This window comes from Oncorhynchus masou, chromosome 12 (assembly GCF_036934945.1).
Source record: "Oncorhynchus masou masou isolate Uvic2021 chromosome 12, UVic_Omas_1.1, whole genome shotgun sequence".
Classification (NCBI taxonomy): domain Eukaryota; kingdom Metazoa; phylum Chordata; class Actinopteri; order Salmoniformes; family Salmonidae; genus Oncorhynchus; species Oncorhynchus masou.
Genome location: NC_088223.1, coordinates 58,012,935 through 58,032,832, shown reverse-complemented (window position 1 = coordinate 58,032,832; position 19,898 = coordinate 58,012,935). Strand labels below are relative to the sequence as shown.

General features: G+C 41.8%; 2 protein-coding genes across 5 annotated transcripts in view; both read left to right on the top strand.

The window, feature by feature from the left end:
- The first annotated feature begins 366 nt into the window (after positions 1–366).
- On the top strand, positions 367–1,488 carry LOC135549169 (gap junction delta-2 protein-like). Its single transcript, XM_064979211.1, has one exon. The coding sequence runs from the start codon at positions 367–369 to the stop codon at positions 1,486–1,488; it is 1,122 nt and encodes a 373-aa protein (XP_064835283.1).
- A 5,840-nt stretch (positions 1,489–7,328) lies between these two features.
- LOC135550489 (unconventional myosin-XVIIIa-like) overlaps positions 7,329–19,898 on the top strand; it is a 114,656-nt gene continuing 102,086 nt past the window's right edge. For all 4 annotated transcript variants that reach the window (XM_064981363.1, XM_064981361.1, XM_064981362.1 and 1 more), the window contains exons 1-2: positions 7,329–7,416; positions 15,249–16,384. In XM_064981363.1, coding sequence (XP_064837435.1) covers positions 15,374–16,384 — 1,011 coding nt within the window. In that variant the 5' untranslated portion in view covers positions 7,329–7,416; positions 15,249–15,373. The remainder of the gene's footprint in view (positions 7,417–15,248; positions 16,385–19,898) is intronic.

Here is a 19,898-nt window from a genome sequence, read left to right as displayed (position 1 = left end):
TGTTGTGTGACATTGTGAAAGTATTTTGAGGCCCCTCTTGGAGGATGTTGGATGACGTATTATGTGTTGACCTGTTTTATGGCTTCATGGTTCTGCTGACTTAGCATGTGCCCCTCCCGCAATAGACACTTCATATTCAGTAGTGAGACTAAACTGTACTGATGGCTCACTCATTAAAGACCTTGATAAATTACAAGGAAATACATCAGCGCTGCAGATGCACAGGTTCCATTCATGTTTCACTCCTTCAAAGACTGTAGCACTAATGTTGATTAGCCTGTGGGGCATAATATTGTAGTGTGGTGGGTTAAACACACCATAGCCCTCTGCTGTTTGTTTTTCATCTGTGTTCCCCCAGGTTAAGAAATGGGAGACTGGTCCATTCTTGGTCGCTTCTTAACGGAGGTTCAGAACCACTCCACGGTGATCGGCAAGATCTGGCTGACCATGCTCCTCATCTTCCGCATCCTGCTGGTGACCCTGGTGGGGGACGCAGTGTACAGTGATGAGCAGTCCAAGTTCACCTGCAACACCCTGCAGCCTGGTTGCAACAACGTCTGCTACGACACCTTCGCCCCAGTCTCACACCTGCGTTTCTGGGTCTTCCAGATAGTGCTCGTCTCCACACCGTCTATCTTCTACATTGTCTATGTGTTGCACAAGATAGCCAAGGATGAGAAGTTAGAGCCTGAGAAGATCCATGAGGTCGCCAAGCCTCCTCCTGCACGTGAAAGTCTCAAACATGTAGGGGTGGAGGATGGGGAATCCCTGGAGGCCAGCAACCGCTCCTTCAACCCCTGCTATGAGAAGGAGTGGGGCACCCGGGAGGGGGGGTGTGTGGAGCAGAGCCTGCTGGAGGAGGACTTGAGGGAGGTGGGGAAGGATCCCACCGAGCTGTCCAGCCAAGTGCTGCTGACCTACATCATCCACGTGGTGCTGCGCTCCATCATGGAGATAGCCTTTCTAGTGGGTCAGTACTACCTGTTTGGCTTTGAAGTGCCTCAACTGTTCCGCTGTGAGACCTACCCCTGTCCTAACTGGACTGACTGTTTTGTGTCTCGTGCCACGGAGAAGACCATCTTCCTCAACTTCATGTTCAGCATCAGCCTGGGATGCTTCATCCTGAACATTGTGGAGCTGCACTACCTGGGCTGGGTCTATATTTTCCGTGTGCTGTGCTCTGCCTGCTCTACATGCTGCGAGCCAGAGAGGGACCCTGTGGAACTTGTGAACCTGTATCACAACCACAACCCTCTGCTGCTGCAGCTCAAACACTCCCTACGAGGCAGGGTGGTCCTGCAGACCTCCCCTCCCATGTCCCAGGAGAAGAGCAGTGGTGTGTTGCCCACCCACACCCCAGCCATCTCCTTCGAGACGGACTCCACAGTAGAGTGCACCTCCAAGAGAAGCCCAGATGAGAAAGAACGCACTAAGGCCAAACTGGCCAACATAACTAAAATAGGCAGAGGCAAGAAATCCTGGCTGTGAACTGTCAAACTGTGTATTTTTTCTTTCCGTTGAATATTCTTCTTTAACTTCTTCCAATCAACTGAAGATGGATTACAGTTGTTTACAGTAAGACTGCAAAAGTAATAGTCCTTTGAGTCTTTTGCAGTGAATCTTTAGAAATTCCATAGCACTACCCATAGCACGCAAAAGCATTGAAAACTGTATGTGCTCACATTTCTGTGTGTACATGGGTAGAAATTATAAACTTTAATATGCAACCACTTTGGTGACTTGGTCGTTCCACCAATTAGGTGCCGTTTGAGTATTGAAAACAAATAAGAAGTTTTATTTCACCTAATTTTAACATTCTATCATAAAGAGCACATGTACAGCGTAATGAAAAACACATTTGCCCATTTCAGTAGGGTACATAAAACAAATGACTATAGTATGTGCCTAATAAGTGCCAAATAAAGTAACAAGGTTGACTATAACAGGATTGATGATTTAATCTTAAATCAGCAATAAATCCCCTTGTGACAGGGGGAATGGAAGCTTGTTGTGTGCAACAGGGAGGGGCAATTGAATGCAAGCTTCACCAATTTTTTTAAATTGTTAAATCATTTCTGGCCTATCTAGGAGTAATAGGATTGATGTGATATGCTGGACCTGCTTGATTTTCCACCACAAAACACCAGAAAATGGTCATAAAGAGTAGAACTGGCATTTACACAATGATTTGACTATGAGATCATGTTCAGTGTCTCTTTTGAATAGTTTAACCATACTCAAACAGTCCAGTTGAGATAACAGGGTTGACCTAAAAAATACAATCTTAAAATGAATCACTAATGACATAAAATAAATAATACTCTTCAGAAATGACTTTTCCAACATAACCAGGGCTTTATAACAATGGTGAAAACTTGGAGAAATGTTGTGGTTAAGTGGGTTAAAAATCTTCCTAAAAGTCACAGAGGATGCACAGAGGCACTTTAGTAAGTCTTGATTTCATATACAAAATCTGATAGAATTTTCCATGTGGTCTATATTACAGGGCACTTCATTAAATATAACAGGCTTTTATTTGTGCAAAACCTTTACTTAAAATGTCAAAGTGATGCAGAAAGCACTAATATTGTCGAACGATCCAACTACTCATATCACATCTGTAGTATAACCAATGAAATGGTTTCAAAAGGAAATAATACTTGCCACAATTTCAACATATATAATATATATAATTTTTAAATTTATTACAAAAGTGGTTTGTTGGCAGTTTTTGTCATAAAATGTTCTTCTTAGTTACACTACCAGTTTTACCTCATGCTAATATCTAGAAAGTCTAAGAGAAGACGGCCCCTTTCTCTTGATTAGAAGATTACTTTAGTAACTTTAACAAGGTATCTTGAGAGCAAGTGAGTGAGAGAATACCAGGAGTGTGCAAAGCTGTCATCAAGGCATAGGGTGGCTATTTGAAGAATGTGTTATTTCATCGTTTTGATGTCTTCACTATTATTCTGCAATGTAAAAAATAGTCAAAAGAAAGAAAAACCCTTGAATGAGTAGGTGTGTCCAAACCTTTGACTGGTACTGTATATAAAACACTTTACTTAAAGTATATTTTTAAGGGGGGTATACAGAATATTTCGTAAAAAATATTTCCATATAATGGCAAGAACAGCTCAAATAAGAAAATAAAAACAATGCATTATTACTTTAAGATCAGGTCAATCAAGATGGAACATTTCAAGAACTTTGAAAGTTTCTTCAAATTCAGTCGCAAAAACTATCAAACGCTATGATGAAACTGGCTATCACGGGGACCGCAACAAGAATGGAAGACCCAGAGTTACCTCTGCTGCAGAGGATAAGTTCAATACATTTAAATGCACCTCAGATTGCAGCCCAAATAAATGCTTCACAGAGTTCAAGTAACAGGCACATCTCAACATCAACTGTTCAGAGGCGACTGCATGAATCAGGCCTTCACAGTCGAATTGCTGCAAAGACACCACTACTAAAGGACACCAATAATAAGAAGAGACTTGTTGGGGCAGAAACATGAGCAATGGACATTAGACCGGTGGAAATTTGTCTTTTGGTCTGGAGTCTGTTCTGGAGTCCAAATTGGAGATTTTTGGTTCCAACCGCCGTGTTTTGTGAGACGTTGTGTGGGTGAACGGATTATCTCTGCATGTGTATTTCCCACCATAAAGCATGGAGGAGGAGGTGTTATGATGTGGGCTGCTTTGCTGGTGACACTGTCTGTGATTTATTTAGAATTCAAGGCACACTTAACCAGCATGGCTACCACAGCATTCTGCAGTGATACACCATCCCATCTGGTTTGCGCTTAGTGGGACTATCATTTGTTTTTCAACAGGACAATGACCCATCACACCTCCAGGCTGTGTAAGGGCTATTTTACCAAGAAGGAGAGTGATGGAGTGCTGCATCAGATGACTTGGCCTCCACAATCACCCAACCTCAACTAAATTGAGATAGTTTGGGAAAGAGTTCGACTGCAGAGTGAAGGAAAAGCAGCCAACAAGTGCTCAGCATATGTGGGAACTCCTTCAAGGCTGTCGGAAAAGCACTCCAGGTGAAGCTGGTTGAGAGTATGCCAAGAGTGTGCAAATCTGTCATCAAGGCAAAGGGTGGCTATTTGAAGAATCTCAAATATAACATATATTTAGATTTGTTTAATACTTCTTTGGTTACTACATGATTCCATATGTGTTATTTCATAGTTTTGATGTCTTCATTATTATTCTAGAATGTAGAAAATAGTAAAAAATAAGAAAAACCCTTGAATGAGTAGGTGTTCTAAATTTTTTGACTGGTAGTGTATATGACCTGTTATACCTGTACTGTACCTGTAACCCCCCTTCTGAAAAAATGAAATAAAAAGTTGGTCACAAAAAAAATATATGCCTTGTAGAACTGGGAGCTCATTTCATTATCAAACACTGGTTTTATAAATTCGATCTCCAGGATTTCTTTTGTCATACATTTTTGTTGGGGTGTCATTAAGATGTTCTGTTTGGTGTTAATTGATGTCATTGACTTTTAAATACCGTGTACCAGGCATCTTTCATCCCTGCCATTAATCAATGCTGTATAAAATCGCTACTGAGCTGATTTGAGCTGTGTTTTTTGCTTATCTTACTAACTTTCACAACAATTTCAGCCCTACTGACTGAGCTGAAACAATGCAATGTTATCATGATTGAGTAGATTATTGAATAAAATAATTCCAGGATAAACAGTGGATACCATTGTGTTTTGTTCCATGTATGAAAATACAAATATAATCAAAACAGGCAAAGAACAAAGAAGGATATAGGCTACACCTACATATGAACTTAATAATGGTCATTTGGATATGAGGAACCAAATGCCATTCAACTTCAGTCCAGATGAGGATGCTATTGTGTTAAAAAAATCTGTTTTGTTTTCCCAATGGTCATCATGTGAGATACAGTGGGCAAAAAAGTATTTAGTCAGCCACCAATTGTGCAAGTTCTCCCACTTAAAAAGATGAGAGAGGCCTGTAATTTTCATCATAAGTACACTTCAACTATGACAGACAAAATTAGATTAAATGGCATCCCGGTCAACCAGGTATGCGACCAGGTAGGACGCCAGGGCGAAAAATGTATTCACCCTGGACATGAGACTTTAATTTACACCTTTTGAATCATGAGCTCTAAGCGTTGTCTTTGTGTTTAAGATACCATAGAAGTTAGTGACAAACATGACTTACTGCCAGGATGCACCAAGTTCCTGCTGGTAGCATGCAGAGAAATGTCCTGCCTTGTGGTATGGTTGCATCCATCTTCACCAGGCTCCAAGAAATCAGATGACAAATCTGCAGAGCTTAACAAAAGAAAATGGTCCCTGTATTTAGGATTCAAGTATCAGTTTGCATATTTCACATTTATGTCTTTAAATGACAGCAATAGATCTGATTAAAAGTATCCAAGCCATTTTGTTATAATGGCTATGACATATTTACTCTTATCCAGAGTGACTTACAGTTAGTGCATACAACCACGTATCACAGGTATAGTAAGTACACTTTGGCTCAAAAAAGTAGTTATCAGCAAATTACTTTGCATACAAGTGAATTTACAACTCTCATCTCAGTAACAATTGCTAAGGCGAACATTAGTTATTTATTCCATCATGAAAACATGCTCCTCTTTATTTAACTATAGTTAACTCGCTGCTAGCTCATTAATTAAGTGTCTACTATTGTTTAATAAGTGATCTGTCTCCAGTCCGGTCGTTCTGCTGCTCCAGTTTCAACTGTCCTGCCTCCGGCTATGGAACCCTGACCTGTTCACTGGACGTGCTACCTTGTCCCAGACCTGCTGTTTTTGACTCTCTCTCTACAACACCTGCTGTCTCGAACTCTGAATGCTCTGCTATGAAAAGCCAACTGACATTTACTCCTGAGGTGCTGACCTGTTGCACCCTCTACAACCACTGTGATTATTATTATTTGACCCTTCTGGTCATCTATGAATGTTTCGACATCTTGAAGAACAATCTGGCCTTAATGGCCATGTACTCTTATAATCTCCACCAGGCACAGCCAAAAGAGGACTGGCCACCCCTCAGAGCCGGGTTCCTCTCTAGGTTTCTTCCTAGGTTCCTGCCTGTCTAGGGAGTTTTTCCAAGCCACGTGCTTCTACATCTGCATTGCTTGCTGTTTGGGGTTTTAGGCTGGGTTTCTGTATTGCACTTTGTGACATCGGCTGATGTAAAAAAGGCTTTTCCAATACATTTGATTGATTGATTGATCTAGCTAACGTGAGCTAGTCAACATGTATTGCTTATGACATGCCACAATCCTGCTTGCTTTACATCTGACTGATATTTAGGTACCGTAGCTAGCTAGATAATAATGGTTTATGACAATTGCATTTTAGTTAATTATCTAGCTAGCTACCTAAGTGTAAAACTGAGTCTGGCTGTAAAACGCAGCTGGCTAGCCAACTCGACATTATCAGTTGTAGCCAAGATAGCTAGCTTGAAACTCAGTAATGTGACTTTACCATGCTTTTCTGGCCAACTGGACATTCCTCTCGCCCATCCCGGTCGACTCCATCTTGTCTCTTGGTCTTCTTCTAGGTTCAAAACTAAATGGCTGTAGTCCGGTGCCTTATTTTCAAAAGCAACCCACTCGTAACACAGGCACCTGGTGCAGGCAGGGTCAATGGCTCAGTGTTCCAAAACTGTTCATCTGTTTCTACGTCAAGCATGTTTCTTTGTGTGTTTTTATGGTGCACGTGCAGCACAGCAGCATATAATAGATTTGACCTCCAATTTCCCCCACAAAAGTTACATATCATATTGATACATAGCTATATGCGCTACATATTATTGTTTGGGGAGTGCTATTGTGAAACATGGCCTTTAAACTTTTAACATGTTCTGTCATATTGAATGCAGCCCAGGCAAATGCAATTGATCAATGTGCCTAAGCATTGATCATCCAAAGTTGTTTCAGATACCAACCACATATGTTTGCTTGACACCCCCTAGTTGTCATATTGGAGGAAGAAATACATAAATAAATGAAATAATATAAATGAAAGAAAATGGTATGAATTATATAAATAATTATTTATTTATGTGTGCAATCATTCATTCATTCATTTATTTATCTATTTATTAATTCATATATGTATATATTTATGTGTGCATTTATTTATTGAATTTAATTCTAATTATGGCAGGTTTGGTCCTCCATATGATCCCCCTGTCCCTATTGTCTAATGTCCCCTAACAAGCCAGTAGGGGTCACTGCAAACCAGCTGACTCTAAGTCATGCCTTAATCGACTGGACTGCCCTGCAACGGCAGACACTGCAATAAAACTACTGAAGCTACTTACAATCTTACTCAACCCTTCATCGGACTGCTCACCAACACTAAACCAGCATATCACTGAGCGGTGAGTAACTTAATATTCGTTTTTATTTTGTAATTAGACCACGGTGTGTATGCTACATCTTTCTTCTCTCGATTAAACTGTTGGTCATGTGAAGCCACCAGTGTGATAAAGAATGAGGGCAAAGCAGCTTAAAGGGAGCGCATTATGACCAAGCTGTGACTACAGCGACAATAAACTCTCCACCGTGTTGGATACGAGTAGGCAATAATTCAGCAACAATGTATACATTCTGTCAGGAATATGTTGTTGCAGGTATAACCGAACAGCCCAATAGCACAGACGTCCTTTCAACGTCTAGTTTTGATTTACAATTGGTTCAGTTGTCAATTTAACACGAATTCAACGTGATATCAACAAAACGTGTAACCATGTCATTGGATTTAGGTTAAAAGTTAGGGGAAAAAAACCGAAATGCCCTTTCGTTGACTTTTTGCAAATCCAATCAGTTTTTCGCGTTGATTCAACATCACAGATTTTTGGGGGGTTGAAATTACGTGGAAATAACATTAATTCAACCAGTTTTTACCCTGGGTGGTTACATTTATGTTAATTTGTTTGTAATTCCCACTAGATATATGGCTCGCATAGGTTATAGGCAATCATATCGCAGATAATATATGCTACTGTTCATATTCAGTTTATAGGCTATCCTTTTGTTTTTAGGTAGTGGTCAAATTTGTCCATGCATGACTGCTTCTCATAGCAGTGCTGTGCGGCACGAGACGCATAGGGAGGAGGGTCAGTAGCCTAGTTTGTGTAACTTTATTGATATGTCCATGTAAATTGGAGAATGGCAGAGTCTTATTTATTTTTTGTCAAGTGTGGTTTATCAATGTGTTGCAATAGTAAAGAGAACGCTATCCCCACTAATTCACTGACAGCTTTCAGCTGCAGGGTGTGTGTGAGGTGGTCAGGAAGGGAATGGCTTCTGATTCGGCAACCTGATTGGAAGATGAAGTTCCATACGTGATCCAATATATGATGCATTCAAGACAAATGGGAACTCGGTATAAAGGAAGGTCAAATCATGACGTCTGTGATTTTCAGGTTGGAAAGTCAGAGCTCTAGAAAGATGCCGAGTTGGATGACCGTTCAAAATGATTTTTCCCAGTCAGAAGTCGGAGATATCCGAGTTTCCAGTTGTTTTGCGATTATAATTGATTAAGATTAGATAAAAGCCAGCACACTCTTTGGCCCCTCAGGACTGGGACTGTACGGGTGTGAAGGGAGTCTACTTCGGAAACCCTGGTCCCCTTTTCTTTGGGCACATTAGGTTTCAATGAAGGGTCAACAGGGACACACTCTCTTTCCCCTCCCACTTACAACTTGGAAAGAACATTACTTGTGTCACGTCAATAGAAACTTACAAAAGTCATATCAGCATACCAACTTGTTTTGGAAACCCCACAGTAATCTGCCTGAAATTGTGGAGCATCACTTGTAAGTGTAGTGGTTTTGAACAGTTTACTGACAGAAAAGAAGCAACATTGTTATTTAATGAAAGTCAGCCTCCAACACATTTGATACCTTCACTACAACAATGGTGTCTGGTTGCTTCTACCTAGCCCTTGGTGACTAAGTTAATTGACACATTGAAATGCATTGCTGTGTAAAGCTGACCCACTCCCAGGGCCTGACAGTTTAAAGGCCAAGTGCAGTCAAAATTCTGTTTTCCTATGTTTTGTATCATGTTGTACAACAGCCGATTGGAAAAACATTGATTAGTGTTATTTCCTGATAGTTGCTGGTTGAAAATAAAATCTACACAGGACCTTCTAAACTGCAGGTTTGCATGGGCGGGAGTTTCGGCTTTCCATGGTGACATCACCATGCGGTAAATTGGTTAGTAGACCAAAAAGAAAGAGTTCCAACCCCCTCTGCCAATAAAAATTTGTTTTCAGTTTTCTCCTCCCCACGCAGACCACTCCCAGACAGTCCTAGTCAAATTTTCACTTGAGAAAGAGTTTTTGGCTAAATTTCTTAGCCAATTTTAATGGAAATATATTAGTTAGGCACTAAATTGTTACTGGGAAATTAATTGATATTAATATTAAAACCGCTGCATTGGGGGGGGGATGTTGGGCCTCTCATGGCTAGAAGGGATCCAGCTTGTATCAAAATAACGTCAAAAGTTTATTCTATTGTTTGTGTTTTGGCCTTTTTCCTAACATTAACCTAATTATTCTAACCTGTGGCGGCAGTGTAGCCTAGTGGTTAGAGCGTTGGACTAGTAACCGGAAGATTGCAAGTTCAAACCCCCGAGCTGACAAGGTACATCTGTCGTTCTGCCCCTGAACAGGCAGTTAACCCGCTGTTCCTAGGCCGTCATTGAAAATAAGAATTTGTTCTTAACTGACTTGCCTAGTAAAATAAAGGTAAAATAAAAAAATAAAAATAACCTGCGTGGTTAATTAAAGTGAAATCTGATGATAAATTCACAAAAGCTGGATTCATTCTAGCCATGAACCTTTTGGTCGTTTCTTTCGCTTAGCCTCTTCCTCTCTGCTCATTGTCTGTCTGTGGGTATAATTTTTTCTGATGTATGACGTGAACTCTGACACCACTTAAAGATGGGTGTCTCTCCTACAATTTCATTCTCTCTTCCGACTGTTCATTAACCTCTTAAATATAAAGTCCCCATATTTGGGGACCCTATTCAATATAGTCTAGTATGAGAACGGCAGCCCCTAGCTTTCCGCAGGCACCCTGCTTTTGCAGATAAGTATCTTGGCTATTGATCTGTACCTTCAAATCTTTGTGACTTACTACCATGTATGGACATACTAATTTATAAGGGGAGGCCGAGCCGATGACCTCATTTAAAGTGAGCTGAGACCTACATTCCGGTTAGTGTTGTGAGCATAAACAGAATAAACACCGAATACAGTCATACACACTGAAAGCCGGGACTCCACAGATCATGAGGATGTCTTATTTGTCTGTCTGTGACCCACTGTTATTGATCACCAGCCCCGAGGGTCAAAATGTTTATTTTACACAAAGTTTTCACTAAACAGTAAACATCTTACAAGGTAAGCTTCAATTTGGTCTGTGTTTGAGCTAAAGCTACATGGGGGTAATCATTAGGTTGGTAGAAACAAATCTAGCATATTGCCAATGTTATCTGATGATGTATGACTTAATGGCAACATCGAGTGTCCACCGAATGACTCTTTGCAAATCTGTAGGCATCCATTACACAGGGGATTGGCTACTATGGCACCTTGACAGTCTTGTAGCCAATGAGAAAAGCTTTCCAGGGATATACAGTTGACCTGGGTGGAACAAAGCAAGGCTTAGAACCTTTATGCGTAATGCAAACTATTGCTACCTGGCTCAGAGATGAGACGCACCGAGCACACTACATTACATTGTAAACAGATTTCATCGCTTTAATTTCATCGCTTTAGCATAAAAGATGGCTTCTCGCGGGGGAATAAAAAGGTAAAAACTAAGAATATTAAACAGGAAGCTAAAAAGAAGGCAGCTATGAATACCATAATATCCAGACTATAAGCCGCTACTTTTTCCCCACGCTTTGAACCTCGCGGTTTATACAATGACGCGGCTAATTTATGGATTTTTACCGCTTTCACAAGATTCATGCCGCCAAAAAACTGAGCACCGTCACATAATGTGACGTAAATCGAGCGCGCTCAAACTTCCCATCATTCTGATTACGGTAGTAATTTTGTCACCCTCATCATGGAAAAACACGAAATGCATATGATGCAGCTTTCAAGTTGAAGGCGATCGATCTGGCTGTTGGAAAAGGAAATAGAGCTGCTGCACAGGAGCTTGGCCTTAATGAGTCGATGATAAGACGTTGGAAAGCAGCGTGAGGAACTGACTCAGTGCAGAAAGACAACAAAAGCTTTCAGAGGGAAGAAAAGCAGATGGCCCAAAGTATTTGCAGCCACTCGACATCAGTGTAAATCGTGCATTTAAGGTGGCGCTCCTTGTTCAGTGGGAGGCTTGGATAACAAGTGGGGAGAAATCCTTCACTAAAACGGGCCGCAGGCGAAGAGCATCTTATGGTCAAGTCTGCCAGTGGGTCCTGACAGCGTGGAGCATTGTCAAAAAATCCACTATCATCAACGGGTTTCGAAAGGCTGGACTGCTGCGTGTTGAAGGGGCAGCATGAGCTCAGCAGGGTATTTGCCTCCGGATGAAATTGACGAGAGTGACAATGAAAACGATCCAACATCGGATGAAGCAATTCTGAGGCTATTCAACTCCGACACCGAAGGAGATGACTTCAGTGGTTTCAGTGCACAGGAGGAGGAAGATAGTGACCAATGACTTTCTTGGTAGGCTACTGTTTTAATTTTTGTTACAAGCCGTGTTTCGTTTAAAGGCTGTGTAAAGTTCATTTGTTTCAATGTACCGGTAGGCACCTGCGGCTTATAGACGTGTGGCTTATTTATGTACAAAATACATCTTTTTTAATAATTCAGTGGGTGCGGTTTATATTCAGGTGTGCTTAATAGTCCAGCAATTACGGTAAGTACACAGACATAGAAGCTTTGAATAAAATACTGGAGTCGGACTCGGATCAGGGGAGCGATTTGAACAACAATGAGGATTTGGACTTGGCCGACGAAGATTGCTTTCGAGAAGGATCCACTTTTAGATCTGTAAGCAAATTATTTTCATGACTTTGTATAGCTAATTTACTATATGTATTTCATTTTTTTATAAGTTGTCTACTTTTTGTGCTTTGGATTTAGTTTACATAGGCCTATGTAACAAGTCATTTCAATGTTCTATAATTCCAAAGTAGTTATTGTCTATGTTACATATTAGTTCACTGTTTGATGTTCTAAGTTTCATCCTGGTAACTTTGGAGAGGACACTAAACTCTCATGGCTCTTGTTTATTTGTGGTTCTCACCTCTGCATTTGTCTCCAAAGTGTTACTCTTTGCATTGTGTGTGTTCTTCAGACCTTCTTTGTGAGTCACTGTACAGATAAAGTTTAGTGATGAAACATACAGATGTTTCAGCTCTACTTTACCACCTCTGTACTGGGGATGCTAATTAGTAATAACAAGTATGGGGACATGAAGCTGCAGGGGGAAGGAAGATGTCCTGGAAACCTGTCACCATGGGTGACATGATCAACTACATTTCCTTGGTGATTTACATGGGACTGGTAAATGTATCAAGACTAGTTGACAACTAGAGTCCCCACTCTATCGGTTCAAGTTTCCCAGCTCCATCATGAGCGAAAACCGATTCTTGACCATCAACCGTACTCTTCACATGAGTGACCCACAAAAGGATCAGGGAATGTCTCGAAGAAGGGGGCTGCAGGGAATGATCGTCTTGCAAGAGACAAGCCCCTTTATCATGACATGGTGGAAGCATGCAAAACTTACTTCCAGCCTGCCCAAAATCTATCTATAGATGAGTGCATGGTTGCCTCAAAGGCTCCATTTGGCTTGAAACAATATATGACAAATAAGTCAAGTTGGCTACAAGCTCTTTGTGCTTGCCGATTCAGCCTCCGTCTACACATGGAACTCTTTCATTTATGAAGGCAAGGCGATAACACCCACATAACTAAGGGCCTTAGTTATGACTCTGTCATGCTGATGGACTTCCCCTGACTTGGCAGTGGGTACAAGCTCTTTGTGGATCATTTGTATACTAGTTCCATACTTTTCATAGACCTCCTGAACAAGAACATAAGAGCCTGTGGCACCATTCGTCCGAACAGAATCTTTTCCCCCAAGACCAAGGTAAACGACATGACAAAGACAGTGGAGAGGGGGACCCTATGTCGGATCAGGACTAACAAGCTGCTTTTTGTGAAATGGAAGGACACTAGAAGAGTAATTATGCTCACCACACAGCATAAGGCATTCAATAACAACCATGTCTCAAGGAGGGGGGGAATTGCCAATGGGGCATGGGTGAGGAAGAATGTCCCTATTTCTGTGAAGGACTACAATGCCATCATGGGAGGTGTCGACCTATCTGATGCTCTGATAGGCTACTACCAGGTCCTCCACGAGACCACAAAGTGGTAAGACTTTTTTTGACCACTTTGTGGACATTGCCACAGTAAGTGTTTTCATTCTCTACAAGCAGATGGCCAAAGCAAAAGGTCAAACCCGTCTCCCGGTCGGCCTTCTGAGAGCAGCTGGTGTTGGAAATGGCTGAATTGGAGGCCCAAAGCAACCTCGCAACCATCACAAGACTCCCCCCCCACACTCAAGGTGAGCGCCACTATCCAACACACATGCCAAAAGGAAGAACTGCAAGCATTGAACAAAACACAGGAGGGAAAAATGGGGATATGCCAGATCTTCTGTTCGAAATGCCAGGTTGCTTTTTGTTTCCTGGCAGAGAGGGACTGTTTCAAAGACTATCACAACATGCACAAGAATGGTGAAAGTGAAATCTAATAATTTACACCTGGGATGTAAAACAAATGCCATTTTGTAAATAGTTCAGCTTGTTTCTATTTTTGCACCTTCTTTAATAAAGAACAATTGTGTAACCAAGTTTGATAACTTTGATATATATATCAATATATTTTTTTTAATGTATACTTGATATTGTGTATTCTGAACTATGTAACTCCTGTCTTCTGATCATTTCTTCATCTCCCAGATGTTTTTGCATGTCAGAACCATGTAATTACACATGAATAGCTGTTATTTTTGGGTATGCCCAGTTAGGTGGAATGCTACATTTTGCCATTGCATTAAAGATGCGACTGACAAAGCACACGTCTGCAATCCTTACATGGTAGCGCAGCAGGTTTCATCACTAGCAGGTCCATTTTATAGCCAACTTGATCAAAGTCATCTAAAATAATTAATAGATTTTAAACCAAAAACAATTTCTGTTTGTCATAGACAATATCAATATGAGAAAAGGAACTCTCCTTTTATCTCATATTAATATTGTCTCTCTATGACAAACAGAAATTGTTTTTTAACAAGTTCAGGAAGCCAAGCCAGAGCTCAGTGTGACGTTCAAAACAGTTGGGGCAGACATTCTGATCAAGAGAGACCTTTAGAAAATATGCAAATATGCATTTTACATTTATAAGGAAGGTGAAATCTTACACTTGGCCATTTTATAATTTGATTATATTTAGAAAGCTTAAATCACTTCAATCCTTATTCATACAGTTTTGTTCAATAGGAAATACATATAAAATATTTGTATCATATTTGTACTGTGTAGCTTATGTTCTCAAAAGTGACTACACCTCAGTAATTTAACACATTTTTACAAGAAAGATGTTTACTTTGGTGTTTATTGGTGTTTAGTTATTGTTTATGGCCCTGTTATGCTAAAAGATTACTTATGGGGATTACGTAGATTACAATTTAGATTACATGATGTCACCTGGTAGACCACAATTGCATCCCACAAAGACTGGCAGAAATTTTATGTAGTCATTTCAAACAGCTCTTACACTAAAAGGGCATGATCACAATTTTCACATGTTCACTGTATCATTCCAACCTCATAGTGTGGATATACTGTATATAAAACACAGGACAATCCTGATTTTGCCAGCACTAGGCCGTTAACATTCTTAATAAAGAAATTGGGAATAACTATTTCACTCGTATTGTAATTATAGGTCATATTTCATAGAAATCTGGACAGCTACTTTAAATGAGCCTAGACATTCCCGGGTAACAAATATCTCTCTGTGATGAGTCATCGTCTCTAGCCATGGGCATGATCTGTAAGGATATCTCATTGCCATTGTATTGGATGATTGTTGGATTATAATGGCCTGGCCAAGTACTTACTTGATTGTCTCTTCTCTCCTCATGGCCCCTCTGTTGATTACATTTCAAAGTGTCACCCAGATGTTTCCATGACCTGGGTCAAAAGCGTGAACTGATACTTCACTTGTGTATGGAACCTCCCCTGGTGTAAACTGACACAAACCAACCTTGTGGGGGTTGCTATCTGGAGCCAAATATGTTCCATCTAATTAAGAAAGACAAGGATGAGAGGAAGAAGGAGAAAAAAGACAGGAAGGACAAAAAGGAGAGGATGTCCCAGGCAGAGCTGACGAGCCTGGACGAGATGAGCCAGAGGCGGGGCTTCTTCAACCTCCACCGAGGAGGCTCTAAGAGGGACTCCAAGGTCAAGCTGGAGATCTCCAGCCCCATCCCTATCAAGGTGGCCAGCAACACAGAGCTCAGTCTTACTGATCTAGATGCTGATCGCTTCAGTAACCGTGGCAGCATGGTCCTGGACCTGGGCCAGGTGAGTGCAGCCAGCTCCAGCGATGACATCAAGGGGGAGGGGGGACAGGACCCCCATCGCATCTCTGTGAAGGAGCGGGCGGCCAAGTTCGGTGGTCTGGCCAAGCAGAACTCCCAGGTGGACCAGATCATGAAGCCCTTCTCCCAGAGGAGCAAAGAGGAGAGTGCATCTGAGGCTTCCACACCAAGCTCAACTCAACCATCTCCCCAGTTAGAGGACAAGGTGTTTGACACCTACCACAGACCGGGTTCACAGCAGCATCCCCAGGTCCGCAGCAGGGCTGGGAAGAGGGTTCACATCCCAGAAGTGGTGGAGAAGACCTTCCCTGCAGATCTGCGACTGCCTGGCGTCATGGCTCCACCTATGCCTGAGCCCAGGGAACTGGAGCTGCAGCGCCGCAACACAGGAGACTTTGGTTTCTCCTTGCGCCGCACCACCATGTTGGACCGGAGGTCTGACGGTGGGGTCTACCGGAGGGTGGTCCACTTTGCTGAGCCTGGAGCCGGGACCAAGGACCTGGCGCTGGGCCTGGTGCCTGGAGACAGGTTAGTGGAGATCAATGGGCACAACGTGGAGAATAAGAGCCGGGACGAGATCGTGGAGAAGATCCGTCAGTCTGGGGACTCTGTGAGGTTAAAGGTTCAGCCCATCGTGGAGCTGAGTGAGCTGAGTCGCTGCTGGCTGAGGAGCAGTGAGGGGCTGCGCAGGGAGGCCTACGATGTAAGTACTTAATTTATCTTGCCTTTTTAACCTTTTCAACCAAGGTGCTGCCAGTAATAGATTCCACATATCAGTGGACTCTGCTGAATGCTGATGACTGTGAGTCTGTATATGAGAGAATTTGTGAATGGCCTGTTGGAAAAGGCCAGTTCCTAATGAGGAAGTGTGGGTAACACTTTTTTTCTTACAGGTTGAAAACTGCACTGCACATGCTCTGTGCTGCTTTTATCATAAGTTTCTAAACACAATTTTTCAGCAATCTATCAAACTCTATCACTACCCTTCCATTGAACTGAACTGTGTGTGTCAGGAAGGGTTGACTCTGTTTCTGGACCTGTATATCCAGTTGATGACTAAATACTGTTTAAGTATTTAGTTGTCATTAAGAGAAGTAGTGTTTACCTTCCACACTTGTCTCACCTGGGAATGTGAAGCATGGCTGTACAGCCCCATACTGAGTGGGTTTTCTCATGTTTGGCATTCGTCAGCAGGGATGCCTGCCCCTCAGTTAGGAAACCAGTAAGCACAGTACTGCAGTGCCTTCAGAAATTATTCATCCCCTTGACTTATTCCACATTTTTGTTGGGCTACTACTTGAATTCAAAATCGATTCAATAGGTTTTTGTTCTCATCCATTTACACACACTACCTCATAATGACAAAGTAAAAACATGCTTTTAGAAATTTTGCAAATGTATTGAAATGAAATGCACGTGTCATTTACATAAGTATTCACACCCCTGAGTCCTACTTTGTAGAAGCACCTTTGGTGGCGATTACAGTCTTTTTGGGTAAGTCTCTAAGAGCTTTGCACAGCTGGCTTGCCATAACAAAGGGGTTGAATACTTATTGACTCAAGACATTTCAGCTTTACATTTTTTTATGAATAAAATAAAAAATCTACAAGCAAAATTCCACTTTGACATTATGAGGTATTGTGTGTAAATCAGTGACACAGTGTCAATGTGATACATTTTAAATGCTGTAACACAACAAAATGAGGAAAAACTAAAGTGGTGTGAATAATTTCTGAAGTCACGACATTGTTCCACAGTCACGTCACAGAGAGGGTGACACGTTTCTCTCTGTATGCCAGGTGTCTATCACAGTGCCATCTGTTTTTATATTTTTTTATACCAAAGCCCCATATACTACCCACCACTGCGACCTGTATGCACTCGTTGGCTGGCCCTCGCTACATATTCATTGCCAAATCCACTGCCTCCAGGTCATCTATAACTCTCTGCTAGGGAAAGCTCCGCCTTATCTCAGCTCACTGCTCACCATAGCAACACCCACTCGTAGCACGCGCTCCAGCAGGTATATTTTACTGGTCATCCCAAAAGCCAAGACCTCCTTTGGCCGCCTTTTCTTCCAATTCTCTGCTGCCAATGACTGGAACCCATTGCAAAAATCACTGAAGTCGGAGACATATCTCCCTCACTAACTTTAAACATCAGCTGTCAGGCAACTTACTGATCGCTGCAGCTGTACACAGCCCATCTGTAAATAGTCCATCCAACCAACTACCTACCTCATCCCGTTTCTGTTTTTCTGCTCTTTTGCACACCACTATTTCTACTTGCACATCCTCATCTGCACATCTATCACTCCAGTGTTAATTGCTAAATTGTCATTACTTGGCCACTATGGCCTATTTATTGCATAACCTCCTTACTTCATTTGCACACACTGTATACAGATTTTTCTATTGTGTTATTGACTGTACGTTTGTTTATCCCATGTGTAACTCTGTGTTTGTGTCGCACTGCTTTGCTTTATCTTGGCCAGGTCAGTTGAAAATGAGAACTTGTTCTCAACTGGCCTACCTGGTTAAAAAAAGGTGAAATAAAACTGTGAGGAGCCGTCTTCAGTGGAGAGGCTTGATGACGCTGTCCTGTGTGTGTTTGGTGTATGTAATCCCATACCCACCTCCCCCTTTGACTCCAAACAAAGGCGAGCTGGGGGGGAAGGACAATGGCTCAAAGATTACAACCCCATGGCCATATGTTGTAGCAATAACAAGTGAAGGCCCGGTTTGCAGTTGTCTACAATCTCATGACATGAATTTTTGGTTCAGGTTAAACTGCAGTAGTTACAAGAGAAGCATATTGTCATGGTTTTTATTAGGATTTGATGGACTTTTGGTCAATACTCTATGCTCTGTTCATATATATATAACCTTTTAAACCCGACACACTTGTCACATGTTCCTATGTAGCAGGTCTTTCTACTGTCTCTCTGGTAGGCTACCAGAGTAGCACTCCTGTCATTCCTACTCTTTTCCTTCTCTCCAGCAGTTACTGTATATGACAAGATTCACCAACATTTTACTATCCACTTTTTATTACTGGTGATTAGGTCCTAATCAGGTCCATTTGTTGTGGAGAGATACAGGGACATCATCACTAATTCAAGGATCCTGCTGACTCATAATACATGGTCTAAAATGGAAGTGAAATTGAATGGTGAGTTTTTTTGCTTCCTCGTGTGAAGAGGAAGTGAAGATCACAGCTTCTTTTTATTTTTTATTAGACTGGTGGCACATATCCATGTCAGTCACCAGAGGGTTTGTTATTCTGGTGCCCAATGCCTGCTGCACACAGGGCTTCAGCAAGAGTCCGAATAAAAGCCTGGAAAAAATCACTCAAATCTACTGACTAAATGTGAGAAGGGTGTCCAGTCCGAGCCTTTGCCACTCCCTGGACAGAGTATCTATTAGTCTGTGTCCTGGTTCACTACTAAGGCAATTCTGAGGTTCTACCCAGATGTGTGCCCTATCTTTCACACACCCTGCTGGGTCAGGGCAGTGGGTTGGTTAGCTTAGAAGCTTAGTACCAACCACCCAGCAGGCCCATGCCCTCTACAGACAGATGCCCCACTGACTCAGGCTCCAGATAAACCACTGACTGGGGTATTGTTATCAGATTTAGTAGACTTAGCAGAGCAGCATCAGACAGGTCTGGACTGGTCTTCTGATTTACATCATGTGCTGTACTTGATCATATCCTCTTTTTCATACCCTTGTATTGTGGCCATTGTCCTCTTGGTCCTGTACAGCAAGCTGTGGGTTGTTATTGAGTTGTGCTGGGAATGTGTGACTTTCTGCAGGTGGTTAAAGGAGCTGGAGGGGGAATTTACAATCTTGTTGTGTTAATCAGAGAGTTTAGAATGGATTGGGTAGATGGATCTCTAGCTGAGGGCTAAAGAAAGGATCTTTTCTCTGGTTGCTGTACCACTAGATGTCATTTTGAGAATATTTATAGTATCAAAGTCCGTTTCCTTCTCTTCTGTCAAGGTGTGTGGAATGTTGGCTTTCTTCCTGCATTGCCCAGGAATGTGGACATTGCTCTGTACTGCTGTCTACCTAGAGTCTACATGTTAAAAATAGAACTGCACAGAATACGACACTGTCCATTTGATTTCACAATTCCTCAAACGTATGTGTTCATACATGTGTCCATATTGCCAGCGTGACCAGGTCACCACCGCTAGTTAAACGGATGGGGTTGGG